Raw genomic sequence first — 14254 nt, forward strand, 5'->3', positions numbered from 1 at the left:
TCATCATCATCATAAGGTGTCTTGGTATGGCACTCTTCAGTCCAAAGCCATCAAAATCCTCTTCATCATGTGATGCTGAATACTATTTTGCTGCTGTCATTTAGGTTTTTTTTATTTTTTGGCTCATAGCCCACAGTCTCCCTGGCAGAAAAGCGATAAGGGTTTAAAGATTAGCTTCAAAGATGTGCTGAGAGTCCATGTCCCTCCGGTGGAGCACGTAAACAAAGGACACTTTTTTGTTCTGACTTCACACCGGGTGACAGCTCCTGGGATTTTAATTGGTTTAGTGTTGCTCCCTGGTGGGAAGAAAGCCATGTCAATCCTGGCATTAGTTAAAAAGCTCTTAATCCTGGAAATGAATTTTGTAACTCGACATTGTCCCGAATCAAGGGCACGACTGTTATCTGCTAACCCAAAAATTAGAAACTGTGCTACAGACGCACACACCATTACAACTAAGATCTGCACAGCACAAGGCTGAACAAAAGTAACTATCTAAAGTGTGGGGGTGTGTGTATCTGCAAAGGTCCTGCCCAATGACTCCAATATTCTGGTATGTACAGTATTCAATAGAAGATATTGAACCAAAGCTGTTTTCTGACCTCACAGTGGTTAATCAAGGATCTAGAAAGTGAATGCACCTCTCAATGGTGCTAGCATGCATGGTCCTACATTATATTATATTATATTATATTATATTATATTATATTATATTATATTATATTATATTATATTATATTATATTATATTATATATATTATATTATATTATATTATGGGCGGCACAGTGGTGTGGTGGTTAGCACTGTTGCCTCACAGCAAGAAGGCCCCGGGTTTGATTCCCGGTTGGGATTGAGGGGACTTTCTGTGTGGAGTTTGCATGTTCTCCCTGTGCCTGCGTGGGTTCTCTCCGGGTACTCCGGCTTCCTCCCACAGTCCAAAGACATGCATGATTGGGGATTAGGCTAATTGGAAACTCTAAATTGCCCGTAGGTGTGAGTGTCCAGGGTGTACCCTGCCCATTGAGCTGGGATAGGCTCCAGTCCCCCCGCGGCCCTCAGTGGAGGAACAAGCGGTAGAAAGTGAGTGAGTGAGTATTATATTATATTATATTATATTATATTATATTATTATATTATATTATATTATATTATATTATATTATTATATTATATTATATTATATCAGGACTCATTCCAATCTGGAATAATCTAATCTGCATTTAAAAAACGACTTAAAAAAGTCACCTTTCTTATTCTGCTGCTTTAAGACACTGTATATATTCATGTCAGATGCTGGATTATTCACTTTAATACCTTAAGAAAAACCTCTGTTTTATAACTTGTATAACTTCAAATGGATGACATCAGATAGTTTGACCTGAAGAGATAAAGAAGAAAAGAGACAATACAAAATAAAAGACTAGTTGGCTACTGACCAACTAGCTATTTATAGGTTTTTGAGTTCCCTTTCCCGACGTCACCGTCACAATAACACTGGACTGCTGAAACTATTTAAATTTAAAGTATCTAGATAGTCAAACAAAAACATTCTGATGCACAGAAGATGAATATTGGGAATTGTTCACCACAGCCTTAAAAAACTACAGGCTTATTGTAATTAATGTACTTCCATGATGTCTATCTATTCTCTCCTCTCCTCTCCTCTCCTCTCCTCTCCTCTCCTCTCCTCTCCTCTCCTCTCCTCTCTCTCCACAGCCGACCATCAGCAGGAGGGTCCCCCTACATGAGCCTGGTCCTGCTCAAGGTTTCTTCCTGTTAAAGGGGAGTTTTTCCCTTGCCACTGTTGCTTGTCTGGGGTTAGGCCCTGGGATTCTGGAAAGTGCCTTGAAACAATTTTGATTGTAAAAGACGCTATATAAATAAAGATTGATTTGATTTGATTTGAAGTTCCCTGTGCACACAAACAATGTGTAAAACTGTACCAGTTTACTCAGAAATGCAGATTTACTCATTATCTAAAACTGCTTTACTTATTTTTTCATCATTCTCAGGCTACCATTGCAGTTACAGAAGCTTCAAAAGAGTTTCATTTCTTTAAAATGTCTACTGCTTTTAAAAATCACTCTAATGGATTCTTTTTCCTCCCCTTCCTTAGCTTTAGCACTATGCAAATGTAAGCTTTTGACTTCTTTAGAAACTCACTCCTACAAAGAACAAGCTGTCAAACATGGACACTGAACCTCTAATCTGAGGAATCTCTTTAACAGTCAGATCTGGCTTTAAATACTTTTGTTTAATTGCAGTGTCATGGCACTATAATAATGGTAATTTTCAAAGGATTTGAAAGGGTGAACAGACCTGCAGACTGCCCTGCTCATTCAAATCAAATCAATCTTTATTTATATAGCCTCTTATACAATCAAAATTGTTTGTTGAACATAAATGTACATTACTGGAAGTTGGAGCTCTGCGCATGCGCTCTGTAGAGATGCATTAATAACAATTTAGTGTATAAGTCTTAGACCAATAAGATGCCCACATAGAACAATAATTTCTGTTAGGTCGCGATTTAGGCAGGACCCGTTGGCAGACAAACAAGAACTGATGGCGTGAACACAAGATTTTAATTAAATCAGGTAGTGAAAAGGTGCAGATCGTTCCTCTGAATGAGGGGCGCGTGGTGACCTAGGAGGAGACGTGAGAAGAGCTCAAGAAGATACCATTGACCCACGTTTACAACAAAGCCAACAAAACAACCAGATGCTGGTGATCAGAGGCAGCGGCTTCTGAAGAGTGTTGATTGGTAACCAGCTGCAGGTGTGCTGGTCACCTGAGAAAGGTACCCAGGTGAATAAACCACGCCCCATAGTGAGAGAACCAGGAACACAAAACACAAACAAAAGGCACCAACACACAGGCCATGACAGTTTCTTTGTTATATAACTTTCTGGTCATTAATATGTGCTTTTCTAATGCTCCATCATTGTGTTTATCTGAATTGTCCATGTTAAAATGTTAATTTTAATTCCATATTTGCCAGAAAATTCAATTTTGGGTCACATAGATGAATCAGCAAAGGCCAACAAAAAGTTTTTGACTGAGGTGTCAGATCTATGGTACTTAAATAAATCTGACTTTTTCCATCACTTAAATTATCACACAATAGTATAATATGGATATATGTGTCACTCCTGCTGACTGATACTGTCAGTTTATGCAACAAGTATATGGCTAGAGAAATTGCAAAATTAGCCAAACCGAAAATGTCCATCAAGTGGAGACAAAGTACAGTTCACCTCTCATCCTTGAGACAGAGCTTGTTGCTTTCATTCATTTTTATTTTTGTGGTTTGGCATCATGGTTGAGGAGTTTCTCCATCATCTGCCATCTTTGTCTCTCTAGCAACACCAACATTATCCACAAACTTTCTGGTCCATTCATATTAGTCAGAGATGGAAGACAATAGAAAAGCAATAAAATGAATAGCAAACAGAAAGTTAATGACAAAACACAGTAAGTCATAAAGAATGTGTAAACTGCATAACTGTGTCGCTGTTGAGGGTTAACCTGAAAGGTGGCCCAGATTATGACTGAAATCATGAATGAAATATTCAACCTAAAGAATCATTGGAAACATGTCATGACGCATAGTTTTTTTTTGTTTTTTTTTAGAATTAACTGTTTTTATCGACACCAAATTCGAAAAACCATCACATTCTAGCATAGACTTTTTTTGGCCTTGATGTTCCAAAACGTTCAGCACTGGAAAAATTTGACATGTAAAAAATTAGGAATCAGTGTAAAAAAAATTCTACATCTGAAGAAATTTACAGGCCAAAATTTGGCTGAAAAGAAGTCATTCGCAAAGATCTGTGTAACCATGGAGAAGCAATTCATTCAACATCCAGACAGTCAAGTTACACCCTACTGTTAATGTGACACCACAACAGTAGCAACACAGGGGACTCGACAGGAAGGATATTTAGCCTGTCACGAGGTGCAGTCAGAACCACTTTGATCTTTAATGGGGTCTCAACATCCCCAAGATCGCACTGATTTTGACCCATCTCTTGGGAAATATTTGATCGCTAATGTGGTAGTGTCACATGCCCATGGGGCCTAACTTGATTGGCTGGATGTCATTGCAATAGATGCTCAAAATTTTGCTACAATGAGGGAAAAAAATCTGTGCTAGAATTGTGATGGGTTTTAAAATTCAAAGTCATATTTTGATGCAAACAAATTGAGGTGCAAAGATTCATCAAAATATGGATTTACTTCCATAAGAACATCACATTGCTTATAAGTCTCAAAAGGTTTGTTTTGGATTAAAGACCATGCTTTCTCACAGTATCCCCATTGATGAGAATATTTTTTCCTAAAATAAATGTAAAACGTATAAGTGAGCTCATGTTATCTACTTTTCCAGAGTATACTGTAGTAGGGGGACAGGGCCTTGTTGACATGCATTTTACACTCTTATTGATTTCTTGGAATAAATAATTTTTTTTTAAAAACCAACGTAATTGTTCCAAATCAAAGACCAAATTTCTGGTGTATATTTTCTATTTGTCATTTTCATGTCTTATGTCAGTACAATTATAAACAATCAAATAGACAATGTGAACCAGTGACATGTTGCCCCACATCGGGTAAGTTGTCTCACTGGATTTTACAATTATTAAATAGAGGACAAAAATTGTGTTGCGTAAAAAACACAATATTGCTTATGTATTAGAACATCTAAATGATTAAAGGGAGACAAAATTATTGAAACTTGAGCAGCACGTAATAAAATCATGAATTTATTGAATTCTAAAAGAAAATAATGCCCAGATTTGCACTGCCATCTGCTGGTAAAGAACTGAAACGCTAAAGAATCTTCTGGTCACGTGATCAGCACACGCCGCAAACGAAGGATTTCCAGAAAGGTTTTAATAACATTATTATTTTTATTACTAGTTTAGTCTTTATTGCTAATTTATTTAGTGTCAAACTTACACATTTTAGCTGATTAAATAATTACCCACCGTCTGCTGGCCCCGCCCCTGACACTGCCCTCCCACTCCGATGACGTATTTCCGGCTCGAACTGTAGCGCAGGGACTCTCTGTAAACATTTATGGGAGATCTAGAAGCTGTTATTAAACCTACTAATGTCTCCTCACGCTGCAATGCGCCTCTGTGACAAGCGGGTGTTTTGGAGCAACCTAAGAAAGGCCTTTCAGTGTTTGGACAGGAACATAAAGAGACGGTACTCCGGTGCAACGCAGCATAATAATGAACTTGAAGACTCGACTTCATCTGCTTCAAACTTGTCCTCATCTCTGAAAAGTCGCCCAGTAAAGGTACAGAATTCAAACAGTGCATTTAAGGAAAGTTTTTAAAAGTGCCCGGGTACATATTGTGCTTATTTGACAAGATGACAAGATGTTAAGTATTACGTTCGGCGCCCGTTTCCCATTCTGGTAAAATATTAATCCAGGAGTGTTGATGATTATTTTAGACGAGAAAACCGAAAACACCAATTTATCTAAGATAAATCTGGCTGGTGTTGTTGGGACTTAAGCAGGTTTCATATAAGAAGAGTTTCTGTTTTCTGTATAAAATGAATTGTTAGTCGATAGATGTTAAGGAATTCATTGTGAAACATCCCTCGTTAAACTTTGTTTCCAAAGGTCATGCGCCAGCGGACACGTGCGACCCTGTCAAATGTTGACTTCACGCATTTTAGTGCAAATCACGCTCATTAAGTTTGTGTTACATGAGTTTAAGATTTTAATCTTGGCTCAGACCAAGTAGATTACAGTACAAGGCACTTTTTTTTAACTGTCCTTTAAATAAAATACATGGACACAAATGGCAATGCGGAATTTAGACACTAGTTAAATAATAATAATAAAAAAAAGATTAACCCTAAAGCAATACATTCAAAAAAGAGTGGGTGGTTTCAGAAAGGTAATAGTTGTGTGTTTCATTAAAGGACAAGTAAGTGCTTAGTTTACCTTTTGTTATATAGGGAAAGAGAGAGAGAGAGAGAGAGAGAGAGCAGAATAACAAACAAGACAAAGAGCATTTTAGTTTTCTTTGGGAAATGGTCTGTCACCCCGCCTCCATAATTTCCTGCCATCCTTCCAAACTAGGAGAGACCTGGAGAGCATGGTATCCTGCCATTTTCAGCATTCCTGACTGACAAGTTTGGCCGGAGACACAACTACCTCCGTATCTCTCTGACTGAGAAATGCAACCTGCGCTGTGAGTGTTCTCGCTGTGCTGCGCAATAACGTCCAGTACAACTGCTGCAACCATGCACACCATCACAGATGTCAATGCTTTTTCATGCTTTTTCAAAAATATTGAATTTTCAAGGGAACAGCCATTAGACGAATAAGTAGTTTGTTTGTTTTTTGTGGGGGTTTTTTAAAAACAGTAACCCCAAACTGAGGTTTTACACATTCAACTTGTATGTCATGAATTCCAAATGGTTGTTTGAAGATCTGTCTATCATGGATCTTTGGACCTTTCTCTCAGACTCACTGCACAGTTACCAAAATCTTCTTATGATCAAATCGAGAACAAACAATGTTTTTCTTGACTTTGAAATCCTTTTCTTTTTTCTTTGCTTTGGTATTGGATTCTTTACTTAAAACATGTCAACATGTTCAAAAAAGTGAATGCTTATTTGCTTCTGCCCCCTTGCTAACACCCATGTCAGCAGTAATACGATCACGTGTGACAGCCTGTGTCCTTAGGAAATACTTGGGGAAAAAAACTTTTGACAACTAATTTACAAGTAGTAAATTGCACATTTTCTATATTTTTCCCTTTTCCAGGTCAGTACTGTATGCCAGAGGACGGAGTGAAGCTCACACCACGGGGCCAGCTGTTGTCCACCTCGGAGGTTCTGAAACTGGCTCGCCTCTTTGTCCACGAGGGGGTGGAAAAAATTCGTCTCACTGGTGGAGAACCCCTCATTAGACCCGATGTTCTGGATATCATTTGTAAGGAATAAATGAAAGGCTGATAAATGCTGATTAGACCAATCTGCTTCAATCCTCACTCAGATGCTGAAGCATGTTGTGCTGGGATAATATTAGTAGCCTTCAGCAGAAATAGTCCTGTTTGATATGTTTAATATAATAAAGTTAGAGCTGTTAAAGTGAATGTGGTATTCTAGATTTGGGCTTAATGCATGCATCTTTACGCAGCTATATTAAAAAAAAAGAAGTAATATTACTCTTTTTATAAGATATTTTTATTTGTTTTGGCTGCCATTGGCAATGCAGTGGCGAGCAAAGAGGAGCAGGACTGAGTGTCTGAGCATGTCTTCACATTCTAATCAGATTTCACAGTCAAATTTAAAGGTGATTTATCACTGAGATGCCTTTTTTGATGAACATCAGAATCTTTGCCAGGAAATAGAGTGTGACTAATCAGGAAAAGAGCCCGATTAAGCTTAACAAATATCAGGATTATCACGGTTTCTTGTGACAAACCACCACCGTGACCTCATGTGACCCAGTGCCAGACTGATTGTATATACTCTTTTTGTAAAGTAACAGTATTTAACTAAAACCTTCCCCTTTTAGCTTGAAGATTGTTTTATACTTTTGTGATTTTGGATGGGAAGTGCAAAATTTGGAGTATTAAGTAATAAATAATGATTTGAAAGAGGTTAGTCAGGATTTAAAAACACATAACCATTAATTATTGCATTATAAATTTCAGAAATTTGTTGAAATTCTACATAAATCCTGCATCTATTAAATGCGCACTTATTGTGTCCCAGATTTAATATCCTGCAGCAATGCTACTGTATGTCTTCCCCTTAATTTCTTTCAAAGGTGCAGGACTCAGACCTTTGGTTGATCCAGATACTTCAGCAGATTTTAGCAAAACATCAGTCTCGTCTTCAAGATGTAACATTTGAGAGACATTCAGAAAACAGAATCATGTTTGGGTGTAAACTCCTTAGGAATAGATCAGGGGCACACATCGTTATACAAGACGACACTGCTCCAGCCCCACTGACCCCCTCAGGACACAATTTCTCTACAGACTGCCAAACCATGACTAATGTATTTGCATTTACAGGGATTCATGTGTCTCTTCTTTCCTCTTTACAGATGCTATGTAAATATTATAGAATTGATGATGGAAATTGGGGTTTTACTAACAGTTTTTCTTACTTCCTCTCTTCTCGGATGTGTTCTACAGCAAAACTGAGGACGGTGGAGGGCCTAAAAACAATTGCAGTGACAACCAATGGAATCAACCTGGCCAGACTCCTGCCTAAGTTGAAAGAGGCTGGTGTTGATCTGATAAACATAAGTCTGGATTCACTGGTTCCAGCCAAATTTGAGTTCATCGTCAGACGCAAAGGTAAAGATAAAATCCAGCACATGAGCGTGACTGTACACGTGACGGAGGGTTGACGGAGGGTTCTTTCACCTCGTAGCCTGTGGAATTAGGCAACTTTAAGTTTAATTTTTGGAAGTGAATTGATAGATATGTTTGTTTTGTTTGACCCTTTTAATTCACCTAATGGTTGAGTAGCATTGCAGAAATGTTGCAGCATAAAATTGCAACATTAAGAATTTGCAGGACACCTTCATTTGTTGTTACTGTTCCTTGAGAATTTTATCTCATCTGCATCACCAACTTCCACTCCTCCAGGGTTCCACAAGGTCATGGAGGGCATCGATAAAGCCATTGAAATGGGCTATAACCCTGTGAAGGTATTTGAACTGAGAAATATATATTACCGGTGGACCTTTTTAAAAGAAATGCTGGCATTTATCACGTCTATATGTTCTATTTTATTGCACCTTGTAGGAATAGGCCATCTCTCTCCAGTGTTGTCAGGGGTCATATACTGTTGTTAGTTCTGCTGAAAATCTTACTGCTTAATGACACATAATGTCATTAATGTCACATTAATGCTCACATTCATGCTCACATTAGTCACATTAATCACATGTCATTAATGCTTAATGTCACATAAGCAACACATTTATTTTAGTCGAGTCACAAAGCAGTAGCACATAAATCTGATTCGTTATATATTTCCTGGAAAACCACGTTGATGTTTCCTGCCAAAGATACAAAGCTGCAGAGGATAATCGGGTTGAATCCTGAGTGTCAATTCCCTGTAGGTCAACTGTGTGATCATGCGAGGCCTCAACGAGGACGAGCTGCTGGATTTTGTGTCGCTGACAGAGACGAAGCCTCTGGAGGTGCGTTTCATCGAATACATGCCCTTTGACGGTAAGTGTTGACGTTGGAAAGATCTGAACTTTTAACTCGTCACAATTTTTATTCCATTTCAAACACAGATTGGGAAAAAGGGTAATTGTAAAAGAAAAGCAGGACCTTTACTTGCCAAAGGTGGCAATGAATGTATTTAGAGAACGAATCTCAATTTTAGGTGAATGATGTGATTATACGGGGATTTTTTTTGTCTCTTTCCTGTCATGGATACTTCACTTGTTTATAGGGAACAAGTGGAATTTTAAAAAGATGGTGAGTTACCAGGAGATGCTGGACTGCATCAGACAGCAGTGGCCAAACCTGGAAAAGCTTCAGTGTGGACACACAGAAACTGCCAAGGTCAGCATGTACAGCCACCTATTTGTGTAGGGAGCAAAATCATCATCTACAATATATTCACTGCTTCTACGTAGTGTGTTTATAGGAACAACCTTTAACTTTTAGCTTTGTGCCCTCCCAGACGTTTAAAGTTCCGGGCTTCAAGGGTCGGGTTGGCTTCATCACCTCCATGTCTGACCATTTCTGTGGCTCCTGCAACCGCCTGCGCATCACTGCAGATGGAAATCTGAAGGTTCATTCCTTATTAGATTTATCCATTCCATTGTCAATGTTGTGAATTCTCTTGAATTATCAACGGTCTGAATTTTTTATCATTAGATTTTTTGATTCCCCTACCTACCGAAACAAAAAGGTTGTTTTTAATATAAGTGACACATAATAAGGTAAAACTGATGAGACTTTTTAATGTTGCAGCCTACAAAAAGAAAATATTACCACGCAGAGACAAATATTTTACATAGTCTGTGTTGAATAAGAGCACGTGAAATCTCACGTTTAGTGCTAATATTACAGCAGATAATAATCAGCTGCTTTTGGATATACAGATTTTTTTTCCTCTGAGATGATAATAATCAAAGCTTTATTTGCAAGAAATCCAATATTTCACACAACTACCTTCATCAGGTAGATTATTATCATTTGAGCACTATTACACAACAAATAAATATTTTGTTCTAAAAGTTGATGTGTTAAATGCAGGAAAAATAGATGGAACTGATAGTCAGATGTGAGGGTCGGCACGTATTCAAAACTACGGCGCTTGTGCCTTCCTCACCTCTCAGGTGTGTTTATTTGGGAACTCTGAGGTGTCTCTGAGAGATTTGCTGCGTTCTGGGGCATCTGATGAAGAGCTGCTGCAAATCATCGGTGCCGCTGTGGGCAGGAAGAAGAAGCAACATGCAGGTGAGGTCTCTTTACATTCAACTAATTCATCCATTCCTTTGTGTCAAATTAAAATGTATTTGATTCTCATCCGCCTCCTTTTACACAAAAGTGACCAAATGATCAAATTATTAGTGACCAAACATGTATGTTAAAGCCAAACATGCGTTCTTCTTTTAGTCTTCCTGCAGTGCTTACAGGATGGGGGTTCTTGTGGGTTCTGTGATGAGATGCTTGCTTGGGTTATTCGGGAAAGTTAGATTTGGCTGAAAAAGTGCAGGTCTTAAAACAGTCTGGCGTGGTCAGTGGAGAATGGGCCACGAGCGGCCAATAAACAAAGTTCTGCTTGCTCTGCTTCACCAGGATGCATTATGGGAAGATGGGAAGCCGCCAGAGATGGTGTGATTATGTGGTCAACGCTCTGCTTGAAAAACTAGAGTCATTCCAGGGCCCATATGAGCATTTGTTTGGTACCTGCTCAAGGGTAGCTCGGCAGTGCTCTGAAGGTGTTCTGGCTCCTTTCTCTACTACTCTAACGTGGAAGGTGTCCTGGTAGTAGAGAAAGGAGCCAGAACGCCTTCCATGTTTTGTCTGTGCTGGGGTTCCAACCAAGAATCCTCTGCTTCTCAGCCCAGTTCCCAACAGACTGAGCTACTGAGCCCATGAAAGCTGCAGTCCTGCTGTATATGATGGTTATTTTGACACGTAGCACTTCACAAGAGTTCACAAGATTTTGAGCCACCCTTTTTGACTAAACGTTGAATAATGTTCGAGTTTCAAAAATTGTGCTTGTATATAATTTCTAGAGCATTTTGAATGTCACGTCTTCTCCTTTGCTTTCTCAGGCATGGTCAACATCTCACAGATGAAAAACAGGCCTATGATCCTCATTGGTGGGTGACGTAGCTGTACGTACACACACTTGCTTTTCTTTTTCTTGTAAAATATATTTTTCCCGGAGGCTTGAAGACATTGTCTATTTAGTCTCCAGATAATGGGATTGCTTTCCCCGTATTGTTTTTTGACCCAATCCTTTCTTTTTCTGCAGCTGCTGGGACCAGCAGGAGAGTCTTAAACAGAGAGGATTTTAGGTGCCTTCTAGATAGCACCGCTTCGGGACGGACAGACAGCTCTGGCTTCTCCAGAAACTCCGCTAGTGGGGGTGCTTTTGTTAAATCAGATATCAAAATTAAAAAAACAAATGTGACTGATGATCTTAACAATGCGACCTCTTTGAGGGAGCACGCAAACTTTTTAAATGTTTCTGTGCACAAAAATAAGACCTACACTTATAAAAGCTGTCTCAGCTATACACACAGCAGGGGTCAGTGTGCTTTAAACAGAGACATTATCGGGACCCCTGGAAGGCATGTTTGTTACCCACTACCCATGAATACCTTAACCAGGTACCATAATCTCCGTTTTAACCACAGCCAGAATCCCAGGACAGAGCTTGTAAGCTCTCAGACAACAGACATTAACGTTCACCAATATAACACCGCTGATGACAAGCTAACACACACAGATGACCAGGGAAGAGCTAAAATGGTAAATGTCGGAGGGAAAAATCCTACGCAGCGCAAAGCAACGGCATCTGCTACAGTCATTTTGGGTCCCGTTGCCTTCAAATTGCTTCGGGATAACCAGCTGGCAAAGGGTGACGCATTAGCCGTGGCACAGTTAGCTGGCATCATGGCTTCGAAGCAGACCTCGGCCCTCATCCCACTTTGTCACTCGCTGCCCTTAGACGGAACCACTGTCACCTTTGACCTCGATGACGTGCAGAACGCGGCTGTCATCACAGCGATGTGTCACACTACAGCCAAGACGGGTGTGGAGATGGAGGCTCTAACAGCTGCGTCTGTTGCAGCTCTGACAGTATATGACATGTGCAAGGCAGTAAGCCATGACATCATCATCACAGACGTGAAGCTCCTCAGTAAGACTGGTGGAAAGAGGGATTTTCATCGTTATCCTCGACCTTCGACTTCAGGCCAGGATGGTTAATGTCATCGTAATAACAGCATAGAACATCATCAAAAATGCTGCTGTAAGATTAATGTGAATGAAAAATGTGAAATATGCATAATATGTGTGTTTTATTGCCTTGTCTCTTTGTCCTCAAAATGTGAATGAGCCTCAATGGCCTAAAACATACAGAACATCATCGAGCTGCAATAGTTGCTTTTGTCTATAGGGGGCGCTCATCCACAGCGTTGAAGGTCTCTTCAAGTCCTGCAGCAGAGCTCAACTCAAGTTGAGAAATATGTGAAGCTGATACCAACCAACCTGTTGTGTAATAACAAAAATGTTTGAATGTGATTAATTGCAGTGTTGATTAATAAACTCGTAGCACACTACAATGAAAGAGACGCAGCTGCTTGTTGAGCCACGACAACCAACTCATTTAAATACAGCAGCTTAGCTTTTTTTTTATAGTGACAGCTTCAAGATGTAACATGTATGGAGAAACCTGTGGCATAGATAGCCCAGGGAAACTTTTAGCCCATTCTTCCACACAGTCCAGGTTGAGTAGGCCTCTTCCATGAACTCTGATCTTAAGTTCTTCCTATAGATGTTATATTGGCTAAGCTGTAGCAGCTTCATTTTCTTTCTCGCACAATTAATAGTTTCCTTGGCTTTGTTGTGGAAATCATTGTCTTGCTGAAATGCCCACATGTGTTTCATTTTCAGGACGCTGTCCACACACTTTTCCGTTCCTTCTTTCCATTCATAGAGTTTGCCAGTCCTGAACAGTCCCACATCAAGATGATCCCAATTCCAATCTTCAGTGTTAGCATGTTAGTAGTGCTTTATTTATTGTTTTTTAAAAATTATTGTGCATGCTAATTCCAGGTTGTTTAGGTCTTAAATGCTCCTGTTTTTTTTCCAGTCCTTCTTTTTATGCCATCTTGGTCACCATCTGGATTTGATCAGTACTGTAACTACATTTGTCACATGTATATGCTGTAATGTCTCATTTGGCTTCAGCCACTCATTTTTTTTCTTTTTTACATCCTGCCTGAAAAGAAAATGGACTTGTGATTACCTTCGCTGTATTTGAATTGCTTTTTTCTTCTTATCGAATGATGTTAAGCCCAGGAAAAGTACAGGGTGATGTGATGGATTCTGTTTGAATATGGTGCGATGAGAAAATCACACAGGCTGCCACCAAAGAAGCACATAAAAGAAAATATATGCGCCCGAGGAAGTGCGTTATTACAGAAAAAACAATATGAACTATTATTCTTCCAGTCACATGCTCAGCAGAAACTATCCTTAATGGTTTATTTTCAGTTTTGTTTCTTTCATATATTCCAGCTTTTATTGCCTCATTTCAAAAAAAATATATTAAAAAGTCTTTGAGATGAACAGTCAGAGGATTCTCCTACTGTCTTTGTCCTCACAGGGAAGCACTTTTTGTGATAAATGACCACAGAGTGACTCCAGGGGTTTTATAGCTTCCTAAACATGTCATGTTCGGTGAAGCACCCTCGGTGTTCCTCCTGTATTTCAGTTTGTAACTAGAAGTTTTGCAACCGTGTAGAACCTAAAGAACATAAATTAATAGACATGTGGGCCCAATAATAGGATTTGTGCAGTGTTTAAAGCCCCAAGAACATCTTTCCATTTTTTGATCTACTTCTGCGTACTGAAGTTATTGTATAGCATCTACTGTAATTCACTTTTGCTTAAATATTTTCTTATTTCCAATAATCAAAAAAGAGTGGCCAGCTTTGCCGGGTTCCACTCTGCTTCTGAGTCTTGTCAGGCTCCTCTTCTCATCTCGCTTCATCCCCATT

At 39.2% G+C, this 14254-nt stretch overlaps 1 protein-coding gene across 2 annotated transcripts; it reads left to right on the forward strand.

The window, feature by feature from the left end:
* Nucleotides 1-5025: 5025 nt before the first annotated feature.
* mocs1 (molybdenum cofactor synthesis 1) lies at nucleotides 5026-13656 on the forward strand. 2 transcript variants are annotated; one of them, XM_057059285.1, is made up of 11 exons: nucleotides 5026-5308; nucleotides 6104-6215; nucleotides 6794-6961; nucleotides 8178-8342; nucleotides 8637-8698; nucleotides 9116-9227; nucleotides 9457-9569; nucleotides 9691-9801; nucleotides 10352-10472; nucleotides 11297-11344; nucleotides 11500-13656. In XM_057059285.1, the coding sequence occupies exons 1-11, from the start codon at nucleotides 5117-5119 to the stop codon at nucleotides 12456-12458; spliced, it is 2163 nt and encodes a 720-aa protein (XP_056915265.1). In that variant the 5' UTR covers nucleotides 5026-5116; the 3' UTR covers nucleotides 12459-13656. The 2 variants fall into 2 exon arrangements, with proteins under 2 accessions (XP_056915265.1, XP_056915266.1); XM_057059286.1 differs by having other exon boundaries at nucleotides 11297-11359; nucleotides 11500-11662.
* Nucleotides 13657-14254: the final 598 nt, after the last annotated feature.

Source organism: Takifugu flavidus, chromosome 16 (assembly GCF_003711565.1).
Source record: "Takifugu flavidus isolate HTHZ2018 chromosome 16, ASM371156v2, whole genome shotgun sequence".
NCBI classification, from domain to species: domain Eukaryota; kingdom Metazoa; phylum Chordata; class Actinopteri; order Tetraodontiformes; family Tetraodontidae; genus Takifugu; species Takifugu flavidus.